At 31.6% G+C, this 18,684-nt stretch overlaps 1 protein-coding gene across 4 annotated transcripts in view; it reads right to left on the bottom strand.

The window, feature by feature from the left end:
• Positions 1-18,684, bottom strand: part of MYO6 (myosin VI) — a 191,479-nt gene that overhangs the window by 32,269 nt on the left and 140,526 nt on the right. For all 4 annotated transcript variants that reach the window (XM_007484224.3, XM_001365803.5, XM_007484226.3 and 1 more), the window contains 8 exons: positions 15,874-15,969; positions 15,234-15,407; positions 12,064-12,102; positions 7,383-7,476; positions 5,557-5,687; positions 5,395-5,472; positions 1,708-1,837; positions 606-696 (listed from right to left, as the gene is read on the bottom strand). In XM_007484224.3, coding sequence (XP_007484286.1) covers positions 606-696; positions 1,708-1,837; positions 5,395-5,472; positions 5,557-5,687; positions 7,383-7,476; positions 12,064-12,102; positions 15,234-15,407; positions 15,874-15,969 — 833 coding nt within the window. The remainder of the gene's footprint in view (positions 1-605; positions 697-1,707; positions 1,838-5,394; positions 5,473-5,556; positions 5,688-7,382; positions 7,477-12,063; positions 12,103-15,233; positions 15,408-15,873; positions 15,970-18,684) is intronic.

The raw sequence follows: 18,684 nt of genomic DNA, 5'->3' as shown, positions 1-18,684 counted from the left end.
AAGATGAAAGAAATAAAACAATCATACAAGAGACAAAGATAACAATGGGAATGGTAAGGCTCTTATGACAGTTCTGAATTCTGACTGTTTTTCAAATAGAATAAAAACATCTGAAAGAACTTATGCAATACGAGTGCTACTTATATTCCAAAAGCTTTAAAGTTCAAAATTAATATAACAAGTCCAAATAAAAAAACAAGGATGGAACTCCTAATTAAGACTTAAATATTACTAGTAGCCCTCTAAAGGTCTTACATCAATGTTGAACCATTATTTAAGCAATACTAAATTTGACTATTTTGAAAGAGTTTTCTCTTTTTAACACTGAAAACGTAACAATTATCAGAGGACATAAGCCACCAAAATAATCTTAGTAAAATGTTACATTAATGAAGATTAGAAGAAAAAAAGAAAATGTCCTAAAACAAAGTTAAAAATGAGAAAATATTTTATAATCATTTACTTAAATCTAGACGATTAATAAAACAACAAAAGGAAGTAAGAAATTGCCTTAAGGTTTCCAGTTTCTAATTTTTTTAGTCCCGATGACTTTATCATTATTTAGTTAACTATCTGTTATTGAACTTAACCAAAGTCTATATTACCGTGGTTTATGTCTTCTTTTGCAAAGCCACATTCGAATGGTCTTCTGTATTTTAATGCATGCATCAGCACGATATTTTATTTTGTTTTTCACTATGACAGTAAAATAAGATAGCAAAAAACTAAGTTATTTTTGCAACATCACTAAAATATAGTTATACCTTCTTCATGCTCTTTTGTACCCAATTTTCAACTAAGTTACAGTCACAAAATAGAAAAAACAAAGCATAGAAGTGAGATTGTCACTAGGCACAGGCCAGTTAAACATCACAGTTAATAGGCAGTTGAGTAGGTATACTTCAGGTGGTCCTCAGGCAAGCTAGAACTTGGGCATTTTAGAATACTATGCTGTTTACCTGAGAAGCTCCCTTACATTTCTATTTCCCCAATCCCATTCACCCTGCATATCAAATATACTATTATTTCTCTTTTCATAATCTCTCTCCAACAGCACCCATTATCCCCACTCAAGACAACCATCACCCTACTTCAAGTTCTTACCAAGGCTACTACAATAGCTTTCTAATTAGTCTTCTTGCCTCAGGTCTCCCTACACCCAAACATCTTCCACTCAGTCAGTTCTGGCTAAGTCATCACCCTACTCAATAAATTCCAGTAATTTCTTATTACCTCCAAAATAAAATATAAATCTTCTGTTTGGCACTTAAAGTCCTTCACAACCTGGTCCTCTCCTAACTTTCCAAATCATTATATTTTGCTCCTCTCCATGCAAGATTTAACTACACTGACCTACTTGCTATTTTTCACCCCAATATCCCATTTTTCAACTCTCAGCACAGTACTTAGTAGTGTTTAATAAATACTATTTTACATATTTATTTTCAAGTAGCTTTTAAGGATTTTGAGTTGATCTATTTAATTGGCCTTTCTATAAAAGTAACTAGCTAGCCACAAAAATTATAGCTTGTTTATATTCTATCCTAAAGGTACTATATTGTACATTCAGCAAGTTCAAAAATGTTAATACTCATTTCCATTCATAAAGATTTCTTTCAGTTTAGGACAATAAACTCAACCAAAAATGCCCCCCCAAAATCTCCAAAAATACACATACAGAGTAATATCACTATAGAAAATACCTACATTTGATGACTGAGAGTGAACACCACTGAACTTTTTTCCAGCGACTGCAGACAAGCCAATAATTGACTCTTTTTACAAGTTCAGCCAAATGATCAGGGTCTGATTTCATTATCTGATCAAATTCTGCAAACTGAAAAGATAAAAAGGATTTTCATTAGAACTTCAAGGAGTAATTTTTAAATAAGAAAGCATGAAAGAGAATAAGATAAGGACCTTAAAATTACTCAATTTTCTAGTCACCTGCATAGGTCAATTAAATTGTTCATTGATTATTTGGTATTGTTGCAGGTTATTCAAAGGCTCTACTTCCTTTCCTCCTCCCAGAAGCTGTCTTGTCTTTTAGCTGGTTACAATTTATAACCATTTTCATTAATAAAAAAGTGAAAACAGAAGAAAAATAAGAAACCTGAAATTACATTTCTGCCATTTGTTTGCAATTTGTAAGGAAAGGGAGTGGAGGTCGAGATCAAGTTGAAAGGAAAGCCTAATGATTTTATTACCTAAATAATGTCCCTAACCTCTCCTGAAACCCTCTAACTCCTCTCCTTTCATCAATTAAGAACAATACAAATAAATATTCTAAATAAATAAAAATATTTAAAAGAACAATATAAATCCAATTTAGTCTCTTAGTATTTACATATTAGTATTCTTAGTGTGAACATACATATATAAAGAAAAATAAGAATAATGACTTTTTAAAAGTTATGAGTTTCTTCATCTTTAAATAAAATGTTTAAATACTTTTGATAGAGTTGCAAATTGGTCCAACCATTCTGGAGGACAATTTGGAACTATGCACAAAGGTCTTTAAAAGACTGCTGCCCTTTGATCCAGTCATACCACTGCTGACTTGTACAAAAATATTTATAGCCTCACTCTTTGTGGTGGCCAAAGATTGGAAAATGGAGGGTGTCCATCGATTGGGGAGTGGCTGAATAAATTGTGGTGTCTGTTGGTGATGGAATACTATTGTGCTGAAAGGAATGATAAAGTGGAGGAATTCGATGGAGACTGGAACAACCTCCAGGAATTGAGGCAGAGTGAAAGGAGCAGAACCAGAAGAACATTATACACAGAAATTGATACACTGAGGCACAATCGAATGTAATGGACTTGTATACCAGCAGCAATGCAGTGATCCAGGACAATCCTGAGGAACTTATGAGAAAGAACACTATCCTCATTCAGAGAGAGAACTGTGGAGCCAGAAATGCATTAGAAAAATATATGATTGATCACATAGTGGGATAGGGATATGAGTGGGGTTTTAATGTTAAAGGATCACTCTACTGCAAAATATGAATAACATGGAAATAGTTTTTAAACAATACATGTATAACCCAGTTGAATTGTTTGTCAGCTTGGGGACGGGGGTTGTTTGTGTGTGTGTGTCTGGGGGGGGGCGGGTAATGAATCACATAACCATGGAAAAATACTCTAAATAAAAAAATTTTAAGAAGAAAAAAAGGCACTACAGGAGAAAAAAATAAATACATAAAATAAGTTACAGACAAAGAAAACACACACAAATTTATATCATTTAATTAATCTACTTCACTAGTGAATGGTCTTTTAACCTTTCCATTTATACATAAGTGTAGATGAGTGCTCTGAACCCTTGATTTTTCTCACTATCACATTTGGCTTTTTTTATAGAAAAATAAATTGTAACCAAGATTCAGGCACTTGAAATATATGGTTTTAGAAATAATAAGAAATTGTTTCATGTGGGGAAGATATAAAACTGGGATTCTTAATTGTGTTGTGCCATGAACTCCTTTTGCAGTCTGGTGAAGCCTAAGTGTCACTTCTCAGAATAATGCTTTTAAAGAAAAATAAAATAAAATGTATTAAGAAGTGGGCCAATTACACTGAGAAAGAATTATCAAAATATTTTTTTAAAAAATAAGTCAACAGTTCCTAAACTAAGAATGTTGCTCTGGAAAGTAAATTTCTACCAAGAACTTTCAAAAATATTACTTTCTTTTTTTGACAAGACTTAAAAAAAAGGTTGCTTCCTAAATATCCATTACATTAAAATGAAAGAAGTAAAGACACTGAGTATAAAATAATGAAATCTTTTCTGAAACTTCTATGCAGAAAACTGGAGTTTTAGAAAACAACTTGGACAATAGATCAAATAAAAAGTAATCTTTTTTATTCCTTTGACAAATTAATCTTTTAGGGCTTTCTGTCATTCCATCATTATATTAAAAACAAACATTTTCCTTCATCAATTAAAATTAAATTAGAGATAATAAATTTAATATTTAAAGTATCTATAATTTCAATAGACTTTCAACTCCTGCCTTAGGTTATTTGGCCTCAGGAAAAACCCATAAATCAATAATTATTTAATCAAGTATTTGATGTAGGAGGAATTCAGGGAATTCAGGGAAGATTTGTGCCTGGTATGAGAGTCTGCCAAGCCTTCTTCAGGACTACCTTCTTCTTTTGGTGTCCACTTGTTATCCAACTCTCACCTGTGGCTCCAGGAAGCTATATCATACACAATGGCCACACGCCTATGTGCTAGCAATAGATGGGCTAAACCAATCTAAGGGAAAATTACATGCCTCTATGGGTAAAAGGGGTATCTGCCATGGGCATGTGAAGACTTCCCCAATCGGGGGATGAAGACAATTTGTTCCAACAGTCACAAAGGCAGAAGAAGCAGGTGCACTGGAGCACTTAGAGCCTGGTTTGACATCAAAGCTGCCAAGGTTGTCCACTACGTCCTGAGCCATCACTTTCATCCTCACTTTTGTCTTGCCATTAGACTCCAATGTTAGAATCACCATTTGTCTTAATATGTCTTGTAAAGAGTTCTTTTTTGTTACTCATTTTATTAAGGTTTTTTTTGTCTGGACTCACAAGTTTAATGTGGGAAACTCCTGAGGTAAAAACTCTCTTCAGAAATGCAAATAAGCAACTTGTATATAAATTAAAATTTATAACTAGTGACTTGCCCATTTTTCCCAAAGCTAACATGTATTAAAGGCAAAATCTATTTCTCCATGCCCATTCTGCCAGGGATTAACCTCTACTCTCTACTACTGCCTAGGTTACTGTTACCTAGTAAAACAAAAGAAAATGGATATAGGTCAGAAGACTAATGCTAAAATGTTTGAAAAAATGCCATTTTTGAAACATTGAAAAGTTTTATTTAGATAAATTTACCAAATGTAACAACTATGAGTCTTTTAAACATAATAGTTATACATGTAAGAAATATATTTGTTTGAATTTTGGCATAATTTTACGTAAGTTTTGTGAATTTTCCTGAAAACAAGGAAATTCAGGACTTATGTTTTTATATGCTACATGTAATGCTTGTATGTGAGGGAAGAAAATTATATCATTTGTGAGCCATTAATACTTAAAATTAAAGACCGTTAAACTTAAGAATATGCATATCACTTCAATTTTATATTCAGAGCATCTTAACATCTGACCTATTTTTAAATAAGTTAACTTGATAGGTAGAAGACTACAGGAGCCAAATGCTGCCTGTATAAGCTGTCCAAAGTAGACGTTTTGTTCATTGGTTTGGCTTTACTATATTTCTTTATTACAAAGAAGGTCTCAATTAGGTAATGGAGGGAAGCAAATAAGTAAAGAAATTACTAAGATGTAAACAAAATAAAAGGTATCATTTTTTTAAGCAAATATACATTTACTTACCTTTCCAGGTCTAAAAAACACTTTTGTCAATCCAAATTTGTAGTCATGTTCATTTAGGCCCAAAGCTTTAAAAAGAGCCTAAAAAAATAAAAAGTAAAATTAGTTTCTAATTATTCACATTTAATCGGTTACAGGTAGTTACAACAAATATGTTTTTAATACCTTGCAAAAGAGTCTTGGATCCAATCGAGCAAGTTTATCTGGCATATATTTCTTATACATGTTATAGAGCTCATGAAAAGAGGCTCGTGATGGAAAACCACCCTGCATCAGGTCCAAAACTGACACCATACCTACATTCATAAGTAGACAAAAATTACTACTAATGTAATTTACAAAGGCCTAAGCTCACTTTCAAGTTAGCAAAACTTTTAAATGAAAATAATTCTAAAATGGCAATTAAATGATTAGATACTTAGGTAATTATGTTGAGAATAAAAATATATTGAGAAATATTGAGAAGTGCTGTCAAGGTTTCTCATAAAACTATCAAATATTTAGGCAAATATTTCCTCCAAATATTTTTGATTAGTAGCTTTATTGATAATATACAAAGTATATTTAATTTATGTGGATAGATTCCTAAAAGTATTTTATTCAGTGAAATTTTGTTTAAAGGGAGTTTTTAACCTGAATCTATAAACTATATAGTTCAAAATCTATATTCTCATTCCCTGAGTTTAAAGTTGGTGCTTTTGAAAGATATTTTTGACTAGAAGTTTCTGGAATAAGATTACTTTCCTGAGTTAGTAAAGATGAAAAAGTTACAATTATACTCTTAAAATGCTTCCCCCTCCCCTCACTATACCAAATAACTAGCTGTAAACTAAATACAATCTTGTCTGAATCTCAGAGTCCGCTTTCACCTTCCTTCATTAGATAGTCAGAATAAGTCAGTTTGGGGGGGGGGGGGAATCTGCCTAAAGTAATCATAATATCCTTTTGGTTTTTGGATATTAACATTAAAAAAATGAAAAGTAAAGGAGGCTAAACTTTAGGCTAACTAAGTCTCAATGGGCCCATAATAATAGAGGAATCTTGATTTTTTTTTTTTCAAATCTGGACACAAAGCACAGCTTTATCTTAACCTGATTAACTTTTAAGTTTTTGCCTAGACATTAGAGACTGAATAAGGAAATTTTTGTTTCAAACTGAAATTACATAAAAAACATGGTCAGCATTAAAATACCACACTCACACAAGGGTGAGTGGAAACAAACTAAATATGACCAAAAAATACTTTAAAATTTTTTTTCTGAAAATTCTACTGATTTACAATAGTAACAATTATTTTTCAAAGATGAAGTAATTTTAGGTTAATTTTTAAATGCCTTCATATCTATAAGAGAAGGTTATAAAAATTCCTTATGAAATCTTTATTATTGAAAATTATAGCCTAACCCAAAAGGAATATAAATTTCCTATTTGATAATTGGATAACAACTTTATTCCTATACCTTATATTTAAAATTCAGTCTACTTACAACTACTCTGAGGGAAAAAAGAACATTATATTAAGCTTACAAATACAACAATAAACAAATACCTCATACAGCTGTAGCATATGCTAATCACTCTACTTGAAGTCAGAAAGCCAGGTTCAAAAATCCTGACATCTAACTAACTGTGTGAACAAGTCTCACAATTTCTCAGAGTCACAGTACCTTATCTGTAAAATGAAGGGGTTGAACTCAGGCATTAAGGTCCCTTACAACTCTAAATCTATAATCCTATGTCTTTACAATGATCCTGTGAAGCCAACAGTACATGTATTAATAGCTCACTATCTTGTACAGATAAAGGAGGACTTGAGAGGTTAATTGACTTTCATTATCACACAGCTAGAAAATATATAAAAACAAACTTGAATCTACCTCCTTGGTCTCATGCTCTACTCTAAATCATGAGATTTTTCTTTTTGGAGTTAAATAATGAGGCCAATGATCATAGAGATTAAGTGACAAAAATTACATATCCATAAAAAATACCTGAACATTGAAGTTGGGACAAAATCTGAGCACCTTCAAAATGGTGACTTGTCATCTTTAAATTAGGCTTGATGCAACGAATAAAGCTAGATCCCTAAAAGAAGGAAATTGTTATACTAATAATATTTTTTATACATTGTGGGAATCAGAGTCAAAGAACAGAGTAATAATTATTATACATAACATTCTTTAAAAGTATTTGCTTAAATAACAAATTATGTAAACCTTTTGTGCTGTAAATCTTTTTTCATTCAAAGATATTTTGCTTTCCCAATCACATGTAATAATAATTTTCAACATAAATTTTCTGAAATTATAAAATTCTAATTGTCTCCCTCCCCACTCCCAGAGATGGTAAGCTATCTGATCTGAGTCATACATGTATTATCACACAAAAAACATTTCCATGTTGGTCATTGTTGTAAGAGAATGCTCCTATAAAATCAAAATCCCAAAATAAAACATTAAATAAAGTAATTGTGGTAGAGACATAATGTGAAAGATAATATGCTTTGATCTGCATCTGACTCTAACAGTTCTTTATCAGAAGGTAGATAGCATTCTTTGTCTTAAGTCCTTCAGAATGGCCCTGGATCATTGTATTGCTGAGAGTAGCTAAGTCTTTCAGGGTTACAATATTGCTGTTACTATGTACAATATTCTCCAGGTTCTGCTTATTTCATTCTATTTTCAGTTCACGTAGGTCTTTCCAGTTTTTTTCTGAAATCATTCTGCTTATCATTTCTTATAGCACAATAGTTTTACATCACCAACATATACAAGAATTTGTTTTGCTATTTCCTAATTGATGGACATCTCAACTTCTGATTCTTAGCCACTACAAAAAAAAAAAAAAAGCTGCTATAAATATTTTTGTACCAATAGGTTCTTTTCCCTTTTTTAATGATCTATTTTAGTAATAGACCTAGTAGTAGTATTATAGGATCAAAGTGCACATATAGTTTATATGTGCTGTAAATATTAATGATTTAAAAAGTCTTTTCAAATATTAGTGGTCAAAATATACATGTCAAAAATGCAAATCTAGAGAAGAATTGCTTCAAGCATAAAAAAAACTTATGCTTAAATTTCATGCCTTCCTTATTCCTAGCATATAAAAATTGATTTTTTTCTTCTGTATTAGTGAGGATAGTTATATGCTTCAACACTTTGATTAAAAACTATTTCATGGGAATAGAACAAATTAAATTTATTTCATTAAATTTCAGGAATATATGGTATATTCCCAAAGATATCTCTTCCTTTGTATTAAAATGTCATTGGATGGCAACTTTACATCAAAATATCTCCTATAAGTAGAATTAAAGCTTCTCAAGAAAAAAAAAGTTCTGTTATTTTGTCTTTGCCATCTCGGTACTTAGCATGGTGCCTTACACACAGGAAGGATTTAATATTCACTAAGTTGAATCTTATCAATATCATCATAAGATTAAAATTATGCAATGGCTGATTTTTAAAAAATAATTTCAACAGAACTCATTTAGAATTGCATAAACTAATAACGTTATAAAAATAGTAAAGAATAAGTATTATACAAGACTATAGTGTCATTATGTCTATATATAAACCAAAACTTTCAAAAATGAATGTGAAAATAGTCTTTTAAAGGGCTCATTTTAAAGCATTCTACATATATTAATTCAATCTTCAAAATAATTTACTAATTTCACTTCCTGAATTTTCCTCAAAGTTAATTTATAAACAATACAAGTTACCAAACTTTACTCTAGACTACTCTTCTTTTTCTGAAAATCAAAATCAGTCTTAAAAGACAAAATTTTATTATCACTGAGGATTTTAAAAATGTAATTCAGACTCTGAAAGCAAAATTCCCACTATTTCCCAAAACATTTTAAATAATGATAATCAAAATAAATTCATACTCTCTCACAGAGAAGAGGTAGGAAAATATTAATTTTGAGCAGTAATTCTGGCACTGTTATTAAAATATAAGTCACAGGTATAACAAGTATAACAAAACATAAAAGTTGCTATCTTGCCCTTCAATCAAGGACTGGATGAACAAGTTATGGTATATGATTGTGATGGAATATTATAGTGCTATATAAGAAATGGTGTGCAGGATACTCTCAGAAAAACCCGGAAAAGACTTGCATGAATTGTTGCAAAGTGAAATAAGCAGAATCAGAACATTGTAGACGCAATGATCATTTGTGAATGATTTAGCTGTTCCCAACAATACAATGATCCAAGACAATTCTGAAGGACTTTATGATGGGAAACTTTATCTACCTCCCGAGAAAGAACTGATAGAGTCTGAATTCAGACCAAGACGGACTTTAAAAAGTTTTATTTTTGTTTGTTTGCTTAGCTTTTTTTGCTTCTGTTTTCTTTCACACAACATGACTAATACGGAAATATGTTTAATGTGACTGCATATGTATCGTCTATATTATTAAATTGTTTGCTGTCTCAGTTTTCAAGAGAGGGAAAGAGGGATTATGAAGTTCAATTTTTAATTGAACATTAAACTTTTTACATGTAATTGGGAAAAATAAAATATTTTAAAAGAAAAAATGTTCATCTTTTTCAAAGTATGTGTTAATATCTGCCTCCTAAAAAAACCCAGAGATTCTTATACATTTCTTTCATATCAACAGTCCAGAGATAAAACTAATGCAATGATTCTCAAAGGGAAAAAATGACAAAGTAAGAAATTTAACATGGAAGCACTAATCAATGAATTAAAAAGTATTTCTTAAGTCCTTAACTATGTTCTACAAAGTGTGCTAAATATTGGAAATACAAACAGAAATGTGATACAGTCCCTGAATATGGTAGGGTTCAGCTAAAAAGCAGATGGAAGGATCTACTAGTCCTAAGGATGAAAATGTAAAGCAAATGGCAAGTCTAAGAGGTACTTAGGGTCTACTGGCAGGATAGAAGGCAAAGCCTATGCTTCAGGAGGGAATGGCAATAAGACCTTTCTCATTCCTGACTAGATATTGATCCTACAACAATCCTTTCAAAGAGGGATTCTAGCACTACAGGTAAAACATCCATTCCCAAAAGTTACTATAATGATAGAATCCGTGCACTTCAAAAAAGTTAATGAGGTCCCTCCCCCCATTTGGGAAACAGCTGAACAAATTGTGGTATATGAAGGTTTAAGAAACGATGACTGGGATGATTTCAGAGAGAACTAGAAAGACCTACATGAACTGATGCAGAGTGAAATAAGCAGAACCAGGAAAAAACTGACACAGTAACAGCAATATTGTGGAATAATCAAATGTGATAGACTTTGCTACACAACAATACAATGATTCAGGACAACTCTGAGGACCTTATGAAAAAGCATGCTATCCACCTTCAGAGAAAGAAGTGTTGGAGTAGGAATGCAGATGAAGACATATGATTTGTCACTTGTTTATTTGGGTATATGTTTTGGGGTTTCGGTTTCATAAGATTATTCACTTACAAAAATGAATAATATGGAAATGTGTTTTGCATAATACATGTAAAATCCATATTGAATTGTTTGCCAACTCTGGGAGGGGGTGAGAAAAAAAGGAGAAAGACAGTTTGTATCATATAACTTCGGGAAGCTTATGTGGAAATTTGTTTTTAAAATTAAAAAATTTTTAAATTAAATTTAAAAAAAAAGAAAGAAAAAGAAAGCTTAGTGGAAAGCCAGTTAGCTAGGTGGGCTATAATAGGAGAAGGACAAGGCAGTTGGACCTGCAAAATCTTAATGCTAAAATCTACTTTTTCAAAACAATGACTAATTATGCTATTTTCTTCACCTATGTGAAACTATTGTTATTTTACTAAATCTTCATATAAGATCACATCAGCTCTGGAACTCACAATTCAGTACCATTCCCTGAGTATTCCCTGGGCTCCTCTCTCCTTCTGACTAGACAGGGTTAAAGGTGGACAGTGCAGATTCCTTCATTCAAGGTGGGGGCCCAGGGCAGTTACCTCATAATTTCTAACCTGGCTACTCTCCTGGACTACATCAATGTCTCCAAGAACTAATTTTCCTGCAAAATCATATCAACTCTGTAGCTCACCTCCTCAGTATCCTTGCCTGTCAGTCCATCCCTCTGATCATCTGATCGGAGAAGGTGGAAAGAAGACAATGGAGAGCTCTTCCCAGATGAAGGGATCTATCTCATCATTTCCCACTCAGCTACAGATCCCATGATCCCTCTCCCCACAACCACCATTCCTCATTCTTTCTTCCCCTGCCCCATTCCCTCCACTTTTCAATTTCTTTTTATGTGTCTTTCCCCATGAGATTGTAAGCTCCTAGACAGCTGGGACAGTTTCTCTGCTTTTGTAAAGACAAAAATTCTTTAAAAATATTATTTTGTATACTCAGTATGCTATATATACTGTATATAGTGTGTGTCTTGAACATAAGAAGCACTTAAATAAATGCTTGTTAACTGACTGACCTGAGGAATGAGCATTGTTTAAAAAAATCAAAGGTAAGCATAAAACATTTGAAAACTAAACTAAACTAAAAAGTTTTGCTACCTATTTCAATTAAAGAACTTATTAAAAATTCAACACTTTGCTTGGTGCCAGTCCAAGGTATTAGTAGGCATTAATAATAATAGTATCTAAAGAATAAAATATAGATTATAGAATAGGCGGGGGGGGGGAGGATATTGTCTTCAAGCATACTTACAGTGCTACGCAACTTTTCCAGAAGCAAATTTAACTGTGTCTGTAGAAGAAAAAAAAATCTGTTTAATATATGAAAAAATAAAAGCACACAGAAAAATATTAATGTCAAGGTGTGCTATGGCTGTTGTCACTATGTTAAAAAACAGTAAGTGAAACATGCAATTTAATCATGCAACATGCCTTGTACAGTACCAAGGAAATTATTCACTATACTTGCACAAGACATATATCAGGAATGGAAATGATCACTACTACTAAATATAAACCCTGTCCTTTAGAATTTATATGGAAAAAACAAACATTAAGCCCAGCAAACAAAATAAATTTTGAACATGAGATACAGTAAATATATGCATGGTTCATGGAAATCTACACATAGCTCAATAGCAATTCGTTGAGCAAGAGTGTACTTAAAATGAGTACAAAAAATCATTGGCATTTAAAAGTATTATTTTAAAGAGAATTTGTCACTGATAATGTCCTCATGAGCATCTAAAGGAATTCAGTTTACTATTTTTAACTGGTTTGGATGAAAATTCTTTTAATTTTAAATTCTAAAAATATTTTACATAGGAAATAATTCTGATAATAAACTAAAAATGAGCCAATAACCCTCTTTTTAAAAATGCTGTGATTATATAATTAATTCTTCTTAAGTTCTAGAACTGAATATTCCATCTATTTTGCCAAGAGATTATAAACCCTGAATGACCTAAATATGATTCTGCCAAGAATATTTTTATAATCCTGATGTCTTGGTTCTTCCATGAGAAAGAAATTTATTTTATTTTATTACTGAAAAACATTTGGTTTTAAAACTTTTATTAGCACTAGCAATTTACAGTACCTATCCACTAAATTAATACAATTTGTGTTCATTTAAAATATACTTTTGGAGGTCTTGGGCATACTTCTAACACCAAGAGAATCCAAAGTTATGGATAGTAAACTGACTTACTATTCTGAAGATGAAACTTCTGATACCTTTCACTGTCTGATACAACAAACCACTAAGTTATAAATTTAAAAAATCTCTCAATTAGGGGAAAAATCATTATTAGAAAATCTATGTACTTTACTCCATGAGAATAACATAGAGTCACCTTTATAGCTTGAGATTAAATAAGGCAGCAAAATGAATAATGAAAGCATATGACAGCAGGGAAAATTATCTATTAGCCTGCGCTATTGAAAAGTTAAACAGCTCTTTAGAAGTCAATAGCTTCTATACTACAACATTCATTATATTCCTCAGTAATTAAGTAATAAGAATGTTATGCTCAGTTTTAAAAGGCAGGGAAGCACATACATCTGTTTTTGAAGAAAAGTCTTTTCAATTCGGCTCCTAAAAAATGACCTTCAAATATATAAAAATTGACTTCTGGGAAGATCTTCTTTCTTTAATGATTCTAGACTATGAGGCAATACTTTATAAGATACCTAATCAGTTATGATGATTTACTAAATTTTCATTTGAAATTAAGAAGTAATTTGATAGTTCAAATTTCCTGGGCTTCTCCTTTGTACATGCCTCACTCTCTCTTCTATCATACTATTTGTGTAAATATCTTTTATATGCATAATAATCTAAGTTTCTCAAGCAGGGTTGTTGCTATCTTTGTATACCCCATGTCTAATGTCTCTTAACACGTTTGCAGGAATTTAAAACTATGTTATCTAGCTATACAGGGCAATATCCTAAACACAAGATAGTGCAAAACAGTTCAGAGAAAAATATGCACAATAGTATTTCTAAAAAATCAGTCCTAAGTAATTTATCTTTAACTATAAGAAGTTTTGAAGATAGAATAACATAAAACTGCTGAGAAAGACATAGAGAAATTGAGCAAATCATGGATGAGTTTTGAGAACTGTTAACAGTGGTTAAAAATATGTCCTTGGGAAGCAACTTCAATTTATACAATCAATACTTTTTTTAAAGTTCTATTTGTATGAATTGTGAATACCTAATATTTGTGAGTACTAAAAACAAAAGGTGAAATATGCTTCAGTGGAAATTATTTACAATTCTTGTAAAGTTAAAGGCTTTCTATTGAAATACTTTAAAACTAAGAAATAGAAATATTTGTTATTTAAAATAACTTTACAATGTATATTAATATATCAAAGTTTTCATATGAATAATTATGTCAAATTCATATCACTAGTCCTAACATTTTAAAGGAGTAATATAAATTCAGAGAAAATTAATCTAAATTTTAACTATTTTTCTTACATATATACAAAAGAAAAAAAAACAGAACAATTTCCCATGGAAATAGTATGAATAATAAACATACTACATTATATATATGATATATTTATAAACTTCTTTCATCAAATTTTCAGGAAAAAATCATTACTATATCACATATCTTGAGCCCCAAAACTCAACAATTAAGCCCAATGAATTGTTTTCCATTTTTAATGTAGATTTTTAAAGAATTACTTCATTTGCCTCAAACAATTAAAAATTGTTGATTTTAATATGAGCACAGATAAATCTGGCATGAAACATCTGTCAAAAATAAATACTTTGAAGCATTTAGTACTTGCCTTTTAAGAGAATTATTTTACTTCTAAAATTTTAGTATTTAACATATTTGTTAGCATAGTATGCACATTTACAATGCCACAATGATAGAAAACATGCTGAAATAGAATTACAAATTGCTTTGGGAAGGGCTCTTACTAAAATGGTAGCAAATTTATAAATACAAATCCATAAAGGTGATCATTTACCTGAAGCCCCTGGCTGTGCCTGCTTTTCCTCTCTCAACTCAACTAGTCCTTTCTAGCCATCCTGAGCTGGAATATCTCAGCTAAAATAAAACTGCTGAATAAGGAAAGGAAACAGAAAACATGTGGAGAAAGTAAGGTTTTGAATGTCAGCTTGACAGTAAGCAGAAGAAAGGAGAAAAATTAGGAGAAGTAATCAGATATTTTTGGTTAGGCACTAATAAAAGAAGCATTTAGAATATTGGAAGTATTTTTGTATTTGCAATTCCTCTCTATTTCATTACATTTAAAAGTTTAAAAAGATATGTTTAAGATCAGTTTTTACATTAGAAATAATGGATTTCTCTCAATGGCTTGGTTTATATCTACTTTACTATGAAAATGTTTTGGGAGAAGGAAAAACTTAAAAGTTTTTTAAAGTCATGTTAATACCTTGAATTTGTTCCCCACGCTGATGAAGCTAAGCTTTCCTGCTTTTTGCTTGGTGTCTTTGTTGTTGTTTGTGGATGACTCAAATAATTCCCGAATAAATTTATCCCTGGATTCACATATTAAGGATTCAAGGGACATATGCAAAGCATCATTGTTTTTCTCAACAAATTGAGTCTGAAAAATAAATAAAACAAATTTGTTCAGAGCAATTAAACTTTACAATTTCAAAAGTCTTCTAATGCTAAAGAAATAAAAATACCTCAATCTTTTTTGAAAGTTTCATATTTAGAAAATGTGAAAATTGTGATAAAAATATAACTTTTATCACAAAAAGATTAAAATATCAGATATGGAAAAGGCCTTTCTTTAATCTCAAATTTTAATCAGAGTAGTACCAAATAGGATGTTTTCCTATGATTAAACCACTGTTTCTTAACCTGAGGTCTTACCATCCTCTAAAAGTCCATGAATACATTTCAGAGGGTCTATAATTTTTGTTTTTTAATATATTTTGATAAATTTATTTTATATATTTATGCATTTTAAAGCTATGCATTTAAAACACAAATTATGCATTTAAAAATATTATTCTGATGAGAGATCCACCCTCTTGGGACTATGACATTAAACATATACTTACTGTTTCATAGCACACAGCTCCTGCAAAATGCCTGATGATAAAACCTTCATCATCTCTGATATTCCTATGAATAGTCAGTTTGGATTTCCGGGGAATCTGTAGAGGAATCCACAGGTCTTCAATTTATGAAATTATTAAATAATGGGTTACGTAATCTGTGATTTATTGTTTAGACAAAAAAATAACTCTCAAATTCAGAATGTCCCTTCACTATTATGATGCTTTTGAAATATCAGCTACAGTTATGGAAATGTTCTTGAATTACATATAAAATAATAAAATACAATACCATAGATAAACTAAATATGTTTATAATTAATCAAATATCAAGGCCACCTTCAAGCATAATATCCTTTTTGGAAGACACAGTTACATATCCTAGATTATCACAGAGTTAGCCCTAGAAGGGACATTAGAGATCATATAATTCAGTATCTTCTTTTTACATAGAAGAAAATAGAAGCCCAGGAAAATCAACTGATTTGTTGAAAATTTCAAAGTTATCAAATGTCTGAGGTGGGATTCAGACCCAGATTTTTCTGGTGCCAATCACAGAGCTCTAAGCTCTGTGCCATTTTTAAGGAGAATGCTGCTATTAGCCTAAGAAAATTCCAAATATCCAATTAAGATTTTATTAATCTTCTTCCATTTAATTAAATGCCTTGAGACTATTTGTTCATAAAAAAGAAATAATTCTTTGGTAGTGAAATAATATTCTATACTGAGGTATACTGGAACCCTCAGTGTCCCTCAATGAAGTAAGGCCAATGGCCTTACCTACTGGGACCAGTGCAAGATCAGGCCTCATAGCAGTGTTGGTAAACAGGTAAACGGATTTATTGATAATAAAACAAAAGGATTAGGAAGGAAGAATGAAGGAACATGAGTTTCCCTAACTCTAAGAAGTCTCACTCACCTCCCCCTCTACATTTTCTGCATGGGAAATTCTTTGGTTTTCTTGAAGCTCCCTGAGCCCTTTCCTGTCTCTGACTAAAATCCCCAAGCCCTAATTTCTAATGCATCCTCCTTGTTGTTTCACAAGATGAAATAGTTCTTGAAGATGACCAAGGAATGAGATCTTGATGACTGAGTCCAACCCAGCTGATCCAGGTCCTGAGCTTGGCCTCAACCCTCACAGGAACACGGACTCTTAATTAGATCAGGCTTGTTGTTATAAGGGTCTTCCAGATGTATATCTTGCACTGAGGAAAGGTTTCTTCCCAGCAGGTCTAAAAGTTTCCCTTCAACCTCACTGTAGATTTGATAACAGCAAGAACAGCTCGGCTCTGGGACCAGGAACCAAAAGCCCCTTCAGTTGGCTGTTGTCCCTTCAAATACCCTCTCCGAATTCCAGAATCTCCTATCATTGGGTTCCTAGCATGCAGCCAGACCAACTTCTGCAAAACCAACCTCTCACTTATATTTCAACCCATTTCTCTCTCTTTCCTTTCTACACTAACAGTAGTGTATAGACTCTTTAGTAACAATAAATTAGATTTAGAGAACTCTATAATGTGAACAAATGACCATCTAGTCCAATTCCCATATTTTACAGATGGAACCACTGATAACCTATAAAATAAAAAATTTTGTTCTTGTCTTATACCAGGCTACATCTCCTTCGTAATCACAACTAAAATAATTACAGGATAGAGCAAATAACAAAAGTAAGAACTAAAGAAAAACCTAATATAAATCTTAAATTTTAAGGACAGTCATGAGTAGGATGAATTGTGCATGGTAGATGTAAATAAATGCTATATATATGAAAATTTGAAAGAATAAAGGGAGTGAACTTGATCATAAAAGAATTGCATGACAGGAAGAGAAGATGAGCTGGTCACATGGTAAAAAAAAACAAGAAAGACAAGCAGAGGGACAGTCAGAGTATTCCTCTGATATCCTCTAGATGTCAGGGACAGCAAGGAAAGACTGGCATATTGGGTAGATTATGTTGAACTTTGAGGATAAAACAGACAAGTACACAACAGGATAGGCAGGGCTGGATTAATTACAATCTGCATTATTAGAGGGAATTACCAGATCAGTGATAACACACATCCAACAGTGTATGAATAAGGTAAAAATTAGCAAGCCTCCATTTTTTATTTAAACAGTTACAGAGTGATAGATACAAAGATCAGTCAGGACAGGATGCTCTTATTTCAGATAATTTACCAGGAAGACCTATAACTAATGTGTTATTAAAGTGTTAGGCAAAAGAAGGAAAAATATCAGAATGGGAATATGAAATTCCAGATACAGGTAAACTGTAGAAGGCATTTTAACCATAACACCCAGGTTTCAAGAATAGAAGACTAAGAAAAATAAATGGTGTTTCTACTAACAGAAATAGTTAATTAAAAAGGTAGATAATTTAAAAATGAAAAGCATGGCAAACTCAGTTTTATAATGGCTGTAAGCATCAAATTCTATATCAATTTCTCCATACTTTTGTAATTTTTAATTTCCCTTTCCTGGTAGTAGATGTCATTTATTTACACTGATAAATAATCAAGGAAATAAACACTATACTCTTCAAACAAAGAACAGTAGACTGCATAAATTTTTACTGCTAAATGCTTTAAATGATGATCCATGAGTGGTAGACTTTTTCAGCTCCTTCAATAAATCTCAGTTCCATATGTAAAACAAGGATGATTATATGATTTCTGTGGCCCTCTCTAGCTCTAAAGTACTGTAAAGTCTAAGATATAGTCATTGTTTTAAAAAATTAAACCACATTTCCTTTTAGGAGTTAGTAATAGTGGTTAACAATAATAACCAACATTTAAATAGTGTTTTAAGCTT

This window comes from Monodelphis domestica, chromosome 2, assembly GCF_027887165.1.
Source record: "Monodelphis domestica isolate mMonDom1 chromosome 2, mMonDom1.pri, whole genome shotgun sequence".
NCBI classification, from domain to species: Eukaryota; Metazoa; Chordata; class Mammalia; order Didelphimorphia; family Didelphidae; genus Monodelphis; species Monodelphis domestica.
This window is presented reverse-complemented; position numbering and strand designations above follow the sequence as displayed.